Genomic DNA, 18,094 nt, shown 5'->3' on the forward strand with positions numbered 1-18,094 from the left:
ACTAATATTATTTGCTTCCTTGGTAATATTTGGCTTTCAGTCAGTCACTAGTAAGCTTATTTTTAACTGATTTTTGTTGCTTATTTAGATATTTCATGCTAATTAATTTTTGCATGTCACTGTGTTTAAAACATATATAGATGTGGAATATTGTACATGAGATTCATGCACAACAGACAAATACGTTTTTCTAAGAAAATGCATTATATGAGAACTATCATATTGCCTATAGAAGGTGTAATGTTATTATATTATAACTATTTTATTTTAATTAATTGACTGATAGAATTTATCTATGCTATCAGGGTTATCTTTCTTTACCCAAGTCTTATGAATTTATGTATTGTTATTGCAGGGTCTTCTTGCTTATCCATATAACTGCAATAAATACTGGAACCTAACGATTTGATGTGGTTTATTTCTCCCTGGAGAACTGACCGGACAACATATACAGAACATGTTGTATCAATATAATTAAAATTAGACCTATCAATTGTTCCATTCAGTCACTGCAGTGGAACAATTGATAGGTCAAATTTTACTTAGATTGATTATGATATTGTGTATACAATTAACTTATTTGTTATTTGTATAACAGTAATTTACAATGGTTTGGCAGACACAGCCTCAGATTCAAAGTCCTTTGTTCTTTTTCTTGTTGACAATTCATATTAGTATTAATATATATGAATGAATGATATTGTGTACACAATTAACTTATTTGTTATTTGTATAACAGTAATTTACAATAGTTTGGCAGACACAGCCTCAGATTCAAAGTCCTTTGTTCTTTTTCTTGTTGACAATTCATATTAGTATTAATATATATGAATGAGTGAGTTTTTAAAATTAAAAACAGATAAATATATGTAACTCTTTTTTTCCCTCATTGTTTAAGTGACATCATTGTTTGTTTCATAACCATGTCAATGTGTTATAACAAATAAATGCTATCAATTTTTAGTTTTAACTTCTTTTTCATTTTTTTTTGGGGGGGGGAGGGGAGATAAGTCATTTTGTACGGAATTGGAATGATCATGTGACTAAAGTTGGTGAGGTCACAATGCAATGGTGGATCAGATGAAACGGATTTGGTTCATAAGGGTGAGCTGCAAATCACTGTGACAATGTCTTAATCAGTTATATTCACTCTAAGGGTACTATTACGGATAATTCATGTTTGATTTGTCTCGTCATAATAAATCGAGCGTAGACTAGAAGTCGAATCTTTCAGCTTTTTACGTCAGTGCTGAAACAAAAATACCATTTGACGACTTACCATTGTGACAGATTAGCAACTTTAAATGACTCGAATGTTAGATTCGGACATGTGTCCGCTATTACGCAACATAATGGCACCATCAAAATGATCAATATAGATTTCACCCAGAGGAGCTGAAAGGAACTTTTGAGGCCAGTCAAACGCTTTGCGATAATCTCCATTTTCTGTCATGTGATTTCTCGTGATCTTGTATAATATGGCGGGAAAATACAAAAACAAATTGTTGAAGTCTACTGTAAAAGTCATTAAACATAGCAGAGATCTATAATTAAAGAGATAGGATACTTGTTAATTAGCCAATTTATCTTCAATCTTATGAAATATGTTGTAATGTATGCCTGACTCACCATTTCTCATCAATGTTGCCATTTCTTCAATACATTGGTTTTTTTTATAGCTGCTCTTTTAATATCCTATGCCTATGGCAAGCCAAAGTGGACAAAAATGAGCATTTTCTAATATTAAAATGTTTTTTTCTTAATATTACAAATTCAGTTTCTAATATTATAAATTAGACTTATGGCAAGCTAAAGTGGACAAAAATCAATATTTTGTAATATTAGAAAATCAGTCACATTTTTTAATATTACAAAATGATTTTCTAATATTAAAAAAATTGTCATTGAATACGACAAATCCACTTTCTAATATTAGAAAATCAATTTCTAATATTCAAAATAGTTTTTTAATATTAGAAATTCAATTGAATTTTTAATATCAAAAATGATTTTTTAATATTAAAAAAGTGTTTTGTGATGAAATCTAATCTGTAATATTAGAAGATGAATTTGTAATATTAAAAAATCATTTTTTAATATTATAAAATTATTACAAAATGTGTGATATTGTTCTGAAATTGCATGCGTAATGTTTGCTTATCAAATCAAGCAATTTTACCTGCCTAAAAGTGCCACTTTCTGATATTAAATTGTATGTTGATTCTAAAGCTAGCAGGTTCTTTCAAAGTCAGGTTTCTCATATAGTCATCCTCCATAATCACCTCCATTGATCTTAGTTCATTATATCTCACAGCAGAGTTGTTGTAAAATCGGTACAACAATTTAAGGGTATGTTGATATTCATTAAAAAATACAATATAGGACTAACGGTACTATCACAGATAATTTATGTTTGATTAGTCTCATCATAATTACTCAAGCATAGCCTAGAAGTCATATTGTTCAGCTTTATTTGTCATTGCAGAAACTTGAAAAAATACCATTTGACGACTTACCATTGTGACAGGTTAAAAACTTTAAATGACTGGAATGTTCAATTTAGACCTGTGTCCACTTTTACAGAACATAATTGCACTATCAAAATGATCAATACAGATTTCACCAAGAGAAGCTGAAAGGAAGTTTTGAAGCCTGCCAAACGCTTTGCAATAATCTCCATTTTCTGTCATGTGATTTCCTGTGATCATGTCTAAGAGCTCTCTATAATATGGCGGGAAAATACACAAATTATTGAATCAACTATAAAAGTCCTTGGTTAGACAGAGCTAGCTATCTTCAGTAACGGTGGCCATGTTTGTTGACAAACAAAAAAATCCCCCTACCTGTTCTATGCAGGATACCCCAAGAAACATTCATACAGAATTTGGTTCCTTATCCTACATGTACATAGAACTGATGTGGGGATTTTGATGGCTGCTGTTACTCAAAATTGAACATAGGGGTCAGACAATAGTTTTTTCCATATACCGGTATCTCCAATGGCAATACCATTAGGTTTAGCCAAATTCTGACATGGTTAAAAGTTTTCACCATGATGAGATCTATCTGTGGTTAAATTTTCATTTAAATCTGTTAAGTTATGTTGGAGTTTTTGCCCTTTTTCAACATTTTTTTCTTTCAAAAATCTTCTCCTCTGACACTACTTGACCAATTGGAACCAAACTTGGTATGAATGTTCCTTGGGATATCCTGCATGGAACTATTATGGGAATTTTTGATCCGTTGAAAAGTATGGCTGCCATTACTAAAAATAGAGCATAGGGTCAGACAGTAGTTTTTGTACATATCTCCAAAACTGTTAGGTTTAGACCAACTTTTTCAATTGACAATTGATTATTATAATCATTGAGAAACAATCAACAAATTAACTCTTTTGTTGTACTAAAAACACAAATTTTGAGAAGAAACCCTCACTAAAGTAACAAGATTATCATAGATTTAAACCATTTTGTATCTTTGTCTTATCTTTGTGCTAAAATTTCTAGCAAAAATTATCCTTGTTAGTTTAAACATATTTTATTGTCATAAACAATGATGGATGATGTATAAGTTTCACAACTTAGATACGCCTTCTCCATAATACTATCCTTGTTATCGACAAAAAAGGTTGTCATGCTAAATCTCCCTCTTAAAAAAGCTGAAAAGAGGGAGATCTCCCCCTTTGAGCATTCAAAAGATTAACAGGCTTGACAATCTATGTGGTGATTTCTTATTAGTTGGTTCAGCTAACTAGATCTGGCAGGAAGTAAAATTGCTCAGTATGATGAGATGGACCTTTGCTAATATTTCAGAAAGATCCCTTGACAGATGTTAGAGTTGTGAAAGAGTAATCAAGGGAACCAAGGTTATAGCAGTAATCAAAAAAATTTAATCCAGGGACAAAGACCAGACATGGAAAACAGACATACACAACAAAGAACATAAAGTAACTAAAATCATACATACAAAGTAACAAAAGTAAATGAGCAACTCGGACTCCACTAAAAACTGGGAGCATGGACCAGGTGCACAGGTAGGGTAAGCATCCTCTGCTTTTCTAGAAACACCCGGGGAGTTGCTAATAAAAAGTCAAGTCCGGGGTAGACAAACAAGGAAAGGAAAACTATGACCCGTTGAATAAATCAGTTTTCATAGTGCTGATGGATACACCATCACGATCCACGAGTTCATGATGATGACCATAAAACTTCTGTAGTGATGACTTCAATCTTGTATCAACATAACCCTGTTCCAGAAGCCTATTTGTTAGAGTTCTAGCATGATACAAAAAGTCTGCGTAGTTTCGGCAAGCTCTGGCATAACGTATGAGTTGTGATATGAACACTCCATATGCAGGAGCCGAAAGGGATGTTGCCACAGATGAAAGGAAAGTTGACAATTCTGAATGAAAAGTCATCACGTTTGTCGTAAAGTTTGGTCAATAGTTTTCCCTTACCATCGATTTCTAAGTGTAGGTCAAGATATGAGGCTGACTTCACAGTGTCTGTAGTATCCTTTATCTCAAGTTCTTTTGGGTAGATGCGATGTAAATTAAATGTGAGTCATGAAATGAATTTTCCCCTGAATTTCAAACTTTGAAAGTCGTCTCCTCTGAAACTACTGGATGAATTGTAACCAAACTTAGCTTGAATGTTCCTGAGGATATCTGAAATGATCTCTGTGGGGTTTTTGTTGTCTGGGGAAAAACATGGCCAGTACATGTAGTACTAAAAATAGACCATAAGGGTCAAATTGAAAATTTGTGGAAATAACTCAAAAACTAATGGGTTTAGTTAAATTCTGATGCAGGTCAAATTGATCAGCATGGTGAGACAAACCTGTGCCCAAAGTTTTTGCCCTTAGAGAGCCAAAAATGACTATAAGAGATTAATTTTATAAATTGAAAACCTGGTCGAAAACTGAGATGCTCTCTATGGATTAAATGATTGGCTTCTTATGACAGTAGAATATTAGTAAGGGTCCAGTTTTGAGTTACAGCTTTAGAAGGCTGAACAGGCGATTTATGCTCTCTAAAGCCTCTAGTTCTTTTTTGGTTAGATTTCGAAAACTTTAATTGAATGTCTATTTTTGTGCTATATGGTGTCCAAACTAATGGTTTATCTGTAATGAACTATAAGTCCCAATGCTTAAGCAAAGTACATTGATGTCAAAAACTAATAGTAAGTCCCCACTTGATATGCATGAGGTCCTATCATGCTACTAAGCTCTTTATTCTTTAAATTTTGCTTGTTTTTGCAGTGATCCCAATTGTGCCTCATCATGTTTTGATGCATGTGTGACCCATTTTTAAAAATGTACCTTACATGCCAACTCTTAGATATTTTAGATACCCTCTGGCTCTTAGTTCAGTCAAAATAAACTTAAACCTTTAACTATAAACTGTAACAGAGAACATTTTATCTTAATTGTCTCCACAAACTTAATTTTAAAAGACTTTTTTTCTCTTTTTTTAGGGCATAATGCTATAGAAATACAAATCATTTATTTTTTTAACACGTTTACAATAAATGGCTATGGCACAAATAATAAAAAACAAATAATAAAAAAATAAAGTAAAACAACAAAAATTAAATTTAACACATAAATCAAGATTAATATAGCTATATACATGTATATCACCAAAAACAACTGGGCTCAGTTTGGGTTTCATTGAAATTTGTAACAAGATCATTAATATACCAGTTGAATAAAATGACAACCCATAAGACCCCAGTTTGACTCCATATCTTGAGACAAAATTTGTACTGAAGCCTTGTTGGACATAAATCTGCACAAGGGTTTTATTAAGCATGATACTAATTGGGTTTTTGATACTTCAGAATCAAAATACCTTATGTCACCGATCTATCACGAGAACTTACCTACTATTACTGAACACTACACAAAAATAGAGTCCAAATGTTATTCCTTTTACATATATGTCATTCAATACCTCTTTTATAACCAGTAAATATGTTTCTTGCAATTTATCTGCTCAATAATATTCTATTATTTATGCAAATAAAATTAAGATCTAGTCTTCATATTCATATCAACTCAAGATTTGAGGGACTCCTTTTTGGCCTTGAAAGATATTTAGTAATAAGTGTACATTTAGGGAATTTATTTCTTGCAGTGAAGTGTCTGGAAGGGTAAAATGTATTAAATACTTTCACTATAACACACTTATAAGTCAAATTATCCACCCTGTCATTAATATTTTACCATTTATAAACAGGGGGTGAAGAGCAGTGATTTGAAAAAATTGGCGGGAAAATTCAAATGATAAAAAATATCAAGTTTTTGAAAATTTTGTGTTAAGGAAATTATTTTCTTAAGCTCATATTGGATTTATTTAAGTATAATTGTTAAGTATGATAAATACTGTATTAATATAGCTTTTGAACATAAATATGATTTGAAAGTACATATTCTCAGCTTTATTTTGACTACTTTTAATCATAATACAAACAAATAATGCACTTACAATGCATATGTCTAGGTTCAGTGTGTTTTTTTGGTACTACATAGGGGGGTGGCTATTTGACCCGGAAGTGGTTAGTGAGACCAAATGCTGCAAGTAGTTTTATCTCCCTTTTCATGTATTAAAGAAATATAGCTTTCATTCCATAGTTTTGAAAAAATGGCCTTCTTCTAATGTTAAATTGAATAGTTTTAACACAGTTGTTTGCTGTTAGTTTCTCATTTTAAGGGTTTTAACTTTGTAGAGATAATCATAATCCTTACTGAAAGGTTCACCATACACTGAAACAGACTTTTTAATTTGTTTTCTTGGTTTTTAAAGTCATTTATAAGTTTGTTCAATAGATCACTTATGAAGTTGTGGGATTAGTTATTTAGAATATGGTCAGAATGTTTATTTAATTTTTTACAAAAAACTGAACAAATTTTTCTTGTTCAAAGTATTTTCTTCATTACTCATTGAAGAGTATTAAATCTTAAACATCTTCTATTACAATTAGTTTGAGGGTCAAAATTTTGCTAGAATAATTGGACATTCTGTTATTTAAATCCTGTATTGATCTCTGACCAATAAAGAATAAAGCTGTAAAGGCAAAACATTGGATTTTTTACAATCACGAAAACTATATATGGTTTTAAAAAATCTGTGAACTTTGATGTCTGGGACTAGATAATTTATTAAATGATAGACTTTTTGTTTTTCGTTAGAAAGCCTGAATTTGAAAAATGTTTCAAGTACTTCTCTATCTAAGAATCAGGCAAAATGTGTATGAGGTGTGGCACTAGAAGAAAAAAAATTGTATTTTATATTGCATTATCCAAGTATTTATGAAGTTTGCCCTTATAAGATATAGATAAGTAAAATTTAGTTGAAATGTACTATGTACATGGAAAAGTGATGTTAACATTAACCCAACTTTTTCCCTGTATAAGCACTCAAAAATACATATTTGTATCTACACCACAAATGCTTCAGGATTAATAACTTTTCAGTTGTTTTCTAGATGTATTTGATATATTTGAGGCAAAAATGACCAAGTTGAGAAAAAATAATGTGCTACCCATTGTCTGATTTGTACACAGATTGATACTTATTATCTTCCCTTACTATCATATTTCCCATTAGCTATTAAGGTCTAATCACTTAGAAAAGTTATTTTAAGGACTTTGACAGAACTGGTACATGCCTATTATCATTTCTGAGTTAGCTGTTTGCTTGAGTGATTACTAATGTTATATGAAGAGTGTGACAGTAACATTGATTAATCCTGACATTGTCATCACAGTAACAGAGCATACCCCATATCTTACAAAATTTTCATATAAATGCTACATTTATCTGCTTAGGAGTACATGGGAATCACCCTACCTGTCTGTCTGCCCATGTGTCCCTACTTATGTTGACATGCCTTGTAGATGTAAGTCCTTCTGGTTCTATACAAGGAAGTTGGTAATAAAATGTCATATACAGTGGATCAAACTGAAGTACAGCAGAAATCTCTTGAAATTGTCATGGGTTTTCTGTGAAACTAATGTCCTTACAAGTAGAACTAACTATTTGTTCATAAATACCCTCAAACTGCAGGTAATCAGAAACATATAACTACAGAATCAAAGCAATGACAAAGCCTTCATCTTTGTTTAACTTGATCCTAAAAACAATACAACTTGGCAAATCACTGGGTCTGAAGAGGAAAACTCTTACTGGGGCTGTCGAACATTGTAAGATACACTATGAATTATAATATAATTATGCTTATTCATTAGAAAAAAAGTTGTTGAAGCTGCCAGAAAGGTTATAGAATATATAGTATGAATTTCAATTAGCAGTTATTTTGGAATGTATGAGTGATTTTAAAAAAATTATGGGAAGTGAGATGTATATTGAACTGGTTCATACATGTTTATGAAGTTTTGGTTGCTTTATTAGAATTGGTTCAATATTAAATAAATTTGTAGGGGCATAAGGCCATGATTATGGCCCAAAAATATCAACTCAGTCATAATTACATAAAAAATGTTCAAAACATATAAAAGTCCAATACATGTATATATGAATATCAGGGAAATTAATCCCTTTTGGCTTTAGGTCATTGTAAAGGTGTCACAATGGTACCTCAATTATATTTCATTTAACTAAACTTATGTGAATAGTAATTTTTGTTGTTTTTTCAGACACTTTAAATCTAACTATTTCTCACTACAGTCTACATACATGTATATTCCTATTTAAGTCATGTGAGATATCCTTATCTCACTAAACATGCAACATTTGTAACGTCACAATATGACATTTTATGATGTCCTGTAAATACAAAGGAATTTCTGCAAGCAGAGTAGTTCAAATTGGGGTATTTAATAACAAAATTAATAATATAAACTGATAAAAAGAAACAAACACCAAAATGCAGAACTAGAAAATTTAAGATGATGACACCCCCTTCGGTAAGATTTCAATGTTCTCGAACAAGGCTTTCTCTTGAAATCTAACCATTGGGTGTCTTAGATTTCTCAAACTTGCGTTCTTAGCAGTGTTAGATTTTTTATGTCCCCACCTAAAAACAAATTTATATTATTATGCATTAATGAATTATTCTCTAAATAAACTGTTCTTATTGAGTGTGGACACTATTTCTTTGCCAGAAATATGACCAAAAAATGACCAAGAAGTACAAAAAAGAGTTTTTGAATTTTCTGAAACTGCAAACAGTTCATTTGCCTTTTAATGCAATGATTTTCAGAAATCAATGTCTTTTCTCAGTTGTTATGCATTTTCAAGCTTTTACAAATCTGATTGGGATTCACTGATAATAAATACAATAACCCTTTAATATTTTGGTGTTTAGATTATGTATTACTTCTCTGTATTGTTCTTTGTTGTACTTAGTGGCATCAAGTTTAATATCATAAATTTGTTTGTTTGTTTGTTTGTTGGGGTTTAAAGTCCGAGCAGCAATATTTCAGCTATATTCAGACAATGAACATGAAATGGATGATAAAATGAACATGAAATGAAAAAAAGAAAGGATGGGTCACAAGGATAATAGGGTCGACAAATTTTGATTGCCACTGGAAAAAGGGGGGATGGGTAAGGTCGGGCAATTTAGCCTCCTGTGGCGGAGCGCAAAGGTTCCTACTCCTATCGAATACCACAGCACGTTTCTTTAACGTGCGAGGAATGTGGCATCTTTCCCAACACGGTGCACCACTATGGTTTGCGGTCAGGTTTTCCGTATTATAGCCTGACAACCCCAGCATGTAACACGCCAGGGGTACCCCATTCCACCACCTGGGGCACACATCCCAGTTGCTCTGTGGGCAGAGCGCCTAGCCCCCGGCTAGGTTTCTGAGCACTATTTAGTCGCCTTATACGACAAGCTTAGCGCTGCTGCAGGCTTATTCTTTTACCACCCGGACCTGCACGGGGCATCATAAATTGGGAGACTTACAGGGATGTACATGTATGTTGTCTGTGACATACTAACAGGTAAACTAATATTGTATGTCAACCCAAGTAATTTAAATATTTAAGCTTATTTACCTGCTTTGTGATATTAGGCTCATTTTACTATAATCTTTTTTTAATGTTAAGTTTGTAGGTCACTTTTATTTTGATAGTTGAAGATTACTGTTTTAAATGTTATGAATCAACAATGTACATTTAATTGTACAGTAATTTCTTCATTAAAGAAGCACTATGTAGGGAGAGACTCCAGAGAACATGTACACCTTCCTGACATAATACACAGGAAACTTATTAATTTCCTACAACAAAACTTGTTTTACAGCAGGTAGGCTTCTGTCACATAAATTTTAGACTGAACTTTTTATGGAGATTAATCTTGTGAAGTGATTTGTTTTAAGGACACTGACACCCTTATTCAAGGGTGATTTAAGGTTCATTAGGTCATGATTACACATCATTTGTAGCTGCTAGCTATAGTCTATGATTTCTTTTTTTAGGGTTTTCCTTGTTTGACACGCTTCTCATATTTGATACACTTATATTTAGAATTAACTTTATGTTTTATGTTGTTTTTTGTTGTAACAGTATTTCCATTTAATTGCAGACACACTAGGAAATATTAACAAATGTTCAAGATAACAGCAAAGCTAATTCAAGCCACTCATGGGGGTGTGCGAACATTACAGCAAGGTTTAAAAACTTACACACGCTATGCATACTATTCCTTGAGTGACAGAAAGGGGAGACAGGATGTTTCACAGAAGCCATATGAACCAAGATACAGCTTAGAATATGATAAAGCAGAAGATTTTGTCAAACCTCAGGTATGATTTTCTCTTGTATTAATCAAATGCTGTCATCAACTGATACTTACATTGGTCCCAGATATTTTAATACAACCTCAAATTTTGGTCATTATAATGGTATGTTGCTGTCATAGTCACTGTCCATAGACACTTTGTTTTCATGCATTAATATGAATATATGTTTTATAAAATTTTATAATGAGGTACCAAACCACAAAAGGAAGAGTAATCAAGGGAACCAAGGTTATAGCGGTAATCAAAAGAATGTCATCCAGGGACAAAGACCAGACATGGAAAACAGACATACACAACAAAGAACATAAAGTAACTAAAATCATACATACAAAGTAACAAAAGTAAATGAGCAACTCGGACTCCACTAATAACCGGGGGCATGGACCAGGTGCACCGGTAGGGTAAGCATCCTCTGCTTTTCTAGAAACACCCGCCAAGGATTGGTTTTGGTTTTGGAGGTTATGGTCCCAACTGTTTTAGAATTAAGGGCCCCAAAAAAAATATTTCATAGAATTTTACTATATAGCTCCAGTATAATTATACAATGCCTATGCTGTTGTTCCACAATTTTTTATACCTCCATTGCCGGGCTGGCATTGATTTTGAGAGTTCAAACTTTAACACTGTAGAAATTAGGAGCCAAAAGGGGGCCAGAAACATGCATTGTCATGATGTTAAGACAATTACTTGACTATTAGTGAATCTATTCGAAATTGTGTAACAAGATGCCATATCACTAAAGAAGGCTGGGACAAATTTTGGGTGCCAAGAAGGGGCAGGAAACAAGCATATATATTCGCACAATAACCTGAGTAAAAATGAATGGATCTCACATGAATTTTATTACAAGCTGCCATACCACCAAAGGAGGACTGGAATTGATTTTCGGAGTAGTGACTTGAGCCAAGTAGGAATAAGGGGCCAGAAACGAGTATTTTGTTTTGTTGATTAAATCAGTGCCTTTAGCCACTAGCCCAAAGCCTGGGGCTAGTCAAATGATGTGTACATTTTTTTTTGTTTCGGGCTTGTTGAATCCCATACAGTCCATGCATAAAGGGTGGGGGGAGGCAAAAAAGTAACAGCTTCAATTCTGGTAAAATTCTTATCCTGCGTCAAATATCTAATCACAATCAAAATTCAAAGCTGTATCAAGTTTGAATGGCATGTCCATACTTGGCCCAACTGTTCAGGGTTTGACCTCTGATGTCATACAAAGCTGCACTCTAAGAAGCATCATATAAGTATTTAGTTAGGCAAGTATTCTTTTTTTCAACTACCTTATTAATTTGATATTTGTGTTTTGTGCTGATAATTTTGTATGTAGGCTGTTCAAACTACAGTACCTGAACTGATCTGTTGAACTAAATTGATCAGTTTCCAATCAGTCATTGATATGTCAAACCAAATCCATGTGATCAATGATCACTTCCATCTACTGATTGGTTCATATATTTTCCTGAATAGTTTCATTTTTCGCTTTTACACAAATTTACAAAGTGAGATTATTTTGACATTATTTCAATTACTTTTCTATTATATGTGCTTTTTTAAAATAAAATAACAAAAATATTAGATTACCTTATGGAGATTTACACATTATACATATTGGGCAAATATTTTAATAAATGATGACTGTTGGACTTAAGCAATTTCAGAAAAATGTGGTCTCATGGTTTGTCCACAACAACTCCTCAGTGACTCGCACGATTGTTATAAAACTTAATGGGGAGATATGGCTGTAAATTGTGTGTCTAAAGTGATTAGTCTGCTATAAAAATTGTGTCCAATTTAAATCATATGTGCAGATTGATCCCCAAATTAATAGGGTTTAGCAAGCTGCTGCCAAGCTATTAGTCCCATTGGCCAATTGCCTTTTCTGTCTGGGAATGGCCCTTTCATCTTAAAGAAAAAATTATATGGTTTCTTAACACATGGTCCTTCAGATTGTCAATATCTTTGAAAAATCCTGAAAATGGCCCCTTATCAATATTTCCTTCCCAACCACTGCTTGAAACCACAATCAGATCGGTCACTGGTCATTGGTTATTGATCTGTCAGTGATCAGTCAGCAGTCTTTCTAATTATTTGAAATATTGCACAGATCAGTTCAGGGATTGTACATGATAAAGATTGTAATAAGCATTGGTGTGGTACCACAACTTATAAACTTCAGGAAAAAAGAATTTTAAATTAAATCTCTATTATTGAACTTGCTTGCCAGTTATTTGTTCAATGACTTTCTTATAACTTTCAGTGGTGTAAGCACCAGAGTGATTCTGTCAACTATGCAATATATAGAACTATAGTTGCTATATATTTCCTGTTTGTGGTGATGTATGCCTCAATAGTTGGAACCCTAAAGATCAAGATGTTTATAATGTTGACTTACTGGTCATTGTTCACATTAACAGCATGTTTAGTTCTTAGAGCAGTTAATGTGTGGTACTATATATCTCTAAGGAAACAAAAGAAAGGTAATACAAACAAGTATATATTTTATAAGAATGCTTGAGATTTGGAGTAAAATAGGATAAATTAATGTGAAAAAATAAGTATTAATGTTATAAACCATGTATAAACCATTTGATCAAATAGTGTAATATTCTATAGTTATAGTCTTTAACATTTCAACTACAGAATGTTGAATTAAAGTTGGTGGGAGCAGGGGAAATAATAAAAACAATAGTTTCTTGTTGAGAAATATTCAAACTGCAATTTTGATATGACTGCAAAAATGTCATGCTTATAAGGATAAGGTGCTGTCATCTGTAAAACCTACTTGATTTTCATGTAATAACTGATCACATTTAATTGGAAGGTTGTTACTATAACAGGAAGTTAGTGATTGATTTTGGGGAATATATTCATAAAGTCAAAAAATGAGTATTTTATATGTGTAATGTGTATACTAGTAACAAGCTTATTTCAGGGATTGACTTTGACCCTCAATCTAACTCTGTTTTTAATTTTTTTCCTAATTTGGGGCAGAAATTAAACTTTATTTAATTTTGATAAAAACTGAATCCTTTGGATTTTTTTGATTTGATGAATCTAATTAGATCAAGTGATATATTTTGAGACTTGATTTTGAATTGGTCCACAGTTAGGTTCAAAGTTTTCAACATATCAAGCTGTTCACTATAGAGCACTTTATTTAGAAAGCAACTAATCATAATGAGCTTTCTTCATTGTTATAAAAAAAACAAATTCATTGCAACTCATTGTTTGTTGTTTTTTTTTTATCTTAAAGAGATTAAGATGACCAAACGATTAAAGATACAGTGGGTGCTATATAATATATCATGTGATACAGGTCCTATAGTAGCTGCTTTATACTGGAGTATAGCATATGATGGTTAGTAGACAAATTGTAGGCCATATCCATATTCTCTGCAGTAGTTCTTTTTTGTTTTTTTTTTATTTTTTTAATTGCTTTTCATATCTCCTTACATTAATTATTATAAGAGTAAAGGCAACAGTTGAAGCCCTTGAATAATGGTTGTTGTTTTATACATTTCTACAGAATCTTGTTACTGTTTCATGTTCAATGCCATTTTTGGACAATATTTGGGTATATATATTGTATCTTTATATTTTCAGGTTCAGGATACAATTTCATCAATGTTAATACCCATGGGATAAATGCCTTATTTATTTTACTGGATACATTTTTCACTAGGATGCCTGTGCGATTACTCCATGTCTATCAGAGTTCATTGTTTGGATTTACATACATATTTTTCACTATATTTTACTGGTATTTTGGTGGAACAAACCAGTTTGGACAACCATTTATCTATTCAGTATTAAATTATGGTGAATCTCCTAAGAAAGCATTAATTTACATTCTGTGTATTGGCTTCATTGTGTGTCCATTAGTCCATAGTTGTATTTTTTTTATGTATAGATTTAGGGTATTCATACATCGATACTTGACAACTATGGATAAAAGGGAGGCTATAGCACACAATAGGGAGTAAGATCATTCTTATATTGAAATTAAAGAAATGTTTGACTTTGTCTCTACTAGTAACTTTTTAAAAAAAAATTAGATCATTTGAATTTTAAAGTAACCATGAGTAGTTTAAAACAATCAATATTTTTTTTCAAAACAAAAGTTTTACACCTTTGGATGTTTTTCCAATTAAAAATATACATTAAAATTATGCACAACTATAATTTATGATTTTTTCATTTATATTATTAATGTTAGCATGTTTATCATACATCAATGCTTTTATGTCATGTCTAAGCTAGTAAGGTGTTTATTACATCTTTCTTGATAGTCTATGTAATGCTCACATTGTAGCGACATTTTTGCTCCTACTTGGAGCATATTTATGTTTTTTTTTTACAACATACCAAGTATATTATTTTCAATGCAGTAGTATATTTTATGTACATGATGTCCAATCATTTGATATTGTATTTAAGTACTATGTACAAATATGCATAATTGTATCTTTATGTGAAATGCTTCCTTTTTGTAATATTTATGCATTCCTTTGTTGATTTGCAATTTTGCAGCTCATCAAACAAACATTTTTAATTTGTATGATTGGTGTTAAAATTTTTCTGTTAGGCTGTATAGTACTTTTTCATGAAATGTCATTATCACACAGATAAAAAGCTATTGAAGTTAAATGGATAATATATCTAGTAAAGGAAATCAGTTGTTAATACATTTTTGTGGTTTTAAACAGAATTGTAAGCATTTTTTCATCTACATGTGAGATGAACAAACCATTCTGTGTAAGAATCAACCAAGAATACTCATCTGTTTTTTGTTGGTGTTTTTTATGGTAATATTTTGTAGACTTGCATTTGAACTCATTTATATATGCCAGTGTATTTTACCTGGTATAAATATGATCTGTAAGCATTATTTTATCTAGTCATTAGTTTAAACTCATTAAAATCGTTCAAACAAAGTTTCCGGGGTATATAAGTTTGTCTCAAGAAGTGTCATGCTGTGTTAGATAATTGTGGACTGATCCAACCCCCTTTTCATGCTCTAAAAGTTAAGTTGAGAATATAGCAAATAGCAGGATCAAGAATTAGGGGCCACAAAGCGGCCCAAAACAAGCATTTTTCTGATTTCTGGGTGATAATTTGAGTAAAAAGGAATGGATTTCTTTGAAATTGTAAAACAAAGTTTCATACCCAAAAAGGAAGGAAGGTTTGGATTAATTTTGGAGGTTGGGACTGGAAACATTGGAATTATCAGCCAAAAAGGGACCTACTGGATTCTGGTCATTTTCTTATCCTGAGTCAAATGTCTTATCCCAATCAAATTTTAAACCTGTATTAAGTTTGAATGTTATGTCCATACTTGCCCCAACTGTTCAGGGTTCAACTTATGTGGTCATATCAAGCTGCACCCTGCAAAGCATTTTCTTAGAATCTCTTTGATTTTATCCAAAGTTGATAGTTCACTTCATCATAGTATGCCGTTTCCATTGTTATGTAAAGATGTATTTTTTTGTGTATTATTGTAAGAAAATCTACTCATTTGAAAATGCTAATATACATTTGTATGTCTTCCATAGTAATGAAATGTTTTAAGTAACTGCTCATACTCGTTTTATATGTGCCTTGCTTGAGTTTCATATTAAACTGAATGGTTATTAGGAAAACATATTGACACTTACTCTAATCAGGATTTTTTTGTTTCAAAAGCACTTACTCATCAAGCATTATATTTATTTATTTATTTATTTAGAAAGGTCTGAAAAATTCCCAATGATGTTAGAACTGTCAAATTTGCCATGACTCGAACTCGTACCGCTGTGACATCTATGGCAACACCGCCTGCACAAAGTCCAGCGCCCTAGACCACTCGGCCAGCTAGGCTATATATTTATAAATTTGACAGGTCTAACATCGTTGGGAATTTTTCAGACCTTTCTTTACGTTTACGTATCTTCCCTGTATCAATTTGATCCGATGGAGCAGTGTAGGGAATAGAGTCGTCACATTCTGAGACATTTGTATATGTGTGTGTGTGTGTGTTTTGTTTGTACTTCAGGAGCTGCACCAGGGAATAGAAGGTTTATCTTGTAATCTAGGTTTTGAGATCTAAATTTAATTAAATTCTAATTTATCACTTCACAATTTACGACTTAATTGTTGGTATTTAAGGTTTCATTGCTGTTTTTTACTGTCTTCGTTTCTCACATTTAACTATTTTAGTCTGAATTATTCAGCTATTTCATTCAAAATAATGTATTTCTAATGAGAACAGTTACTTATTGACTTCTCTTTGCTTTTTTTGAAGATTTCTGAAATCTGCAAATATGGTACTTTGGTTCTTATGAGCAAAAATCAAATAAAAAATAGTGCTTCTGATGTAATTGTTTATTTAATCATCCACAAGAGTAGTGTTATGTTTAAATCTGACCACCAAAACAGGCTGTTGTTGTCATTGTCTGTATAAACAGAATTTTTCGTGCAATAACTTGAATATTAGTTAATTGTACTTTATAGAATATATGTATTACCAACTAGGTTCCAAACCTTGAAGGATTGGTATCAAATTTTTGGTTTATGTCTTCAGTATTCCACTGAATTTAAGATAAGTTAAGTGTGATCATAAGGATCTCTTTGATGTTTTAACAGTATGTTGTAGAGATCTGTATGGGATTAGTTTTGAATTGTGACCTTCACTATTTAGGAATAAGGGGCTTAAAGGAAAAAAAACACAAGATATTTTGTTGTTTTACAGTAATAGCATACATGTACATGTAAGTAAAAGTATGAATTTTAATGGTTACATGGATTTAATTTAAAATTTTGGTACCCAACAGCTTTTAATTTTGGTGGCCAATATGTATAGCTCTATAAAATCTCAGAAATTTTAGGAGCCATCTGTGAGTGGGTCATACTCAACATATTTTTAAAGTTCATTTTATTGTATTTTCACACCACTGTTCTAGGGTAGAGGAGGGTCGAGCACTCACAAACCCTGCTACATACTTTATGTGCCTGTCCCAAGCCAGGAACATGTATATATATATAGTCCAGTAGTTGTTTTTTTCTGTCGTGGCCATTCGACTGGACCAGGTTGAATGGCCTGTGAGGTACACCTAGATATAATTATATAGTTCTTGGTAGAGATTCCTCATACTTGGTAAAAAAATAATTCCAAATCATTTGTCCAGTTTGGTGTACGTATTTTTCAACAAACGGTCGGTATTCCAATGGGAACAAATTGTGCTATTCTACTTGCTGACATTCCTGCACATTTATGAGGCTAACTGTATAGCTGATCTGATCCGAAAGAAAACATCGTTTAGCTAGATCCTTTAATCTTAGTTTCCATTAT

At 32.1% G+C, this 18,094-nt stretch overlaps 2 protein-coding genes and 1 long non-coding RNA gene across 7 annotated transcripts in view; 2 read left to right on the forward strand and 1 right to left on the reverse strand.

The window, feature by feature from the left end:
• The window catches only part of LOC148623066 (uncharacterized), a 1,499-nt gene extending 560 nt beyond the window's left edge, over nt 1–939 (forward strand). The window contains exon 3 of the long non-coding RNA XR_015920758.1: nt 356–939. This is a non-coding gene — a long non-coding RNA (uncharacterized LOC148623066). The remainder of the gene's footprint in view (nt 1–355) is intronic.
• Nucleotides 1–1,462, reverse strand: part of LOC148623065 (uncharacterized) — a 24,534-nt gene extending 23,072 nt beyond the window's left edge. Inside the window, exon 1 of the mRNA XM_088573569.1 lies at nt 1,280–1,462. Coding sequence (XP_088429695.1) covers nt 1,280–1,443 — 164 coding nt within the window. The 5' untranslated portion in view covers nt 1,444–1,462. The remainder of the gene's footprint in view (nt 1–1,279) is intronic.
• LOC148623067 (protein rolling stone-like) lies at nt 1,003–17,118 on the forward strand. Of its 5 annotated transcripts, none has more exons than XM_088573563.1 (5): nt 1,003–1,104; nt 10,554–10,773; nt 13,025–13,244; nt 14,021–14,125; nt 14,371–17,118. In XM_088573563.1, the coding sequence occupies exons 2-5, from the start codon at nt 10,576–10,578 to the stop codon at nt 14,748–14,750; spliced, it is 903 nt and encodes a 300-aa protein (XP_088429689.1). In that variant the 5' UTR covers nt 1,003–1,104; nt 10,554–10,575; the 3' UTR covers nt 14,751–17,118. The 5 variants fall into 5 exon arrangements, with proteins under 5 accessions (XP_088429689.1, XP_088429691.1, XP_088429690.1 ...); XM_088573565.1 differs by having other exon boundaries at nt 1,053–1,157; XM_088573564.1 differs by lacking the exon at nt 1,003–1,104 and adding an exon at nt 9,902–10,274.
• Nucleotides 17,119–18,094: the final 976 nt, after the last annotated feature.

The sequence above is a fragment of the Perna viridis genome, chromosome 3, assembly GCF_037379345.1.
Source record: "Perna viridis isolate PV_CMFRI_1.1 ecotype Kerala chromosome 3, ASM3737934v1, whole genome shotgun sequence".
In the NCBI taxonomy this organism is placed as follows: Eukaryota; Metazoa; Mollusca; class Bivalvia; order Mytilida; family Mytilidae; genus Perna; species Perna viridis.

Bases quoted from the DNA above. Each gene is read 5' to 3' on its own strand.
- LOC148623067 (XM_088573563.1), top strand. From the start codon at position 10,576: ATGTTCAAGATAACAGCAAAGCTAATTCAAGCCACTCATGGGGGTGTG. The intron at 13,245-14,020 runs GTAATACAAACA...TTTATCTTAAAG, and splicing joins TCTAAGGAAACAAAAGAAAG to AGATTAAGATGACCAAACGA. The intron at 14,126-14,370 runs GTTAGTAGACAA...TTATATTTTCAG, and splicing joins CTGGAGTATAGCATATGATG to GTTCAGGATACAATTTCATC.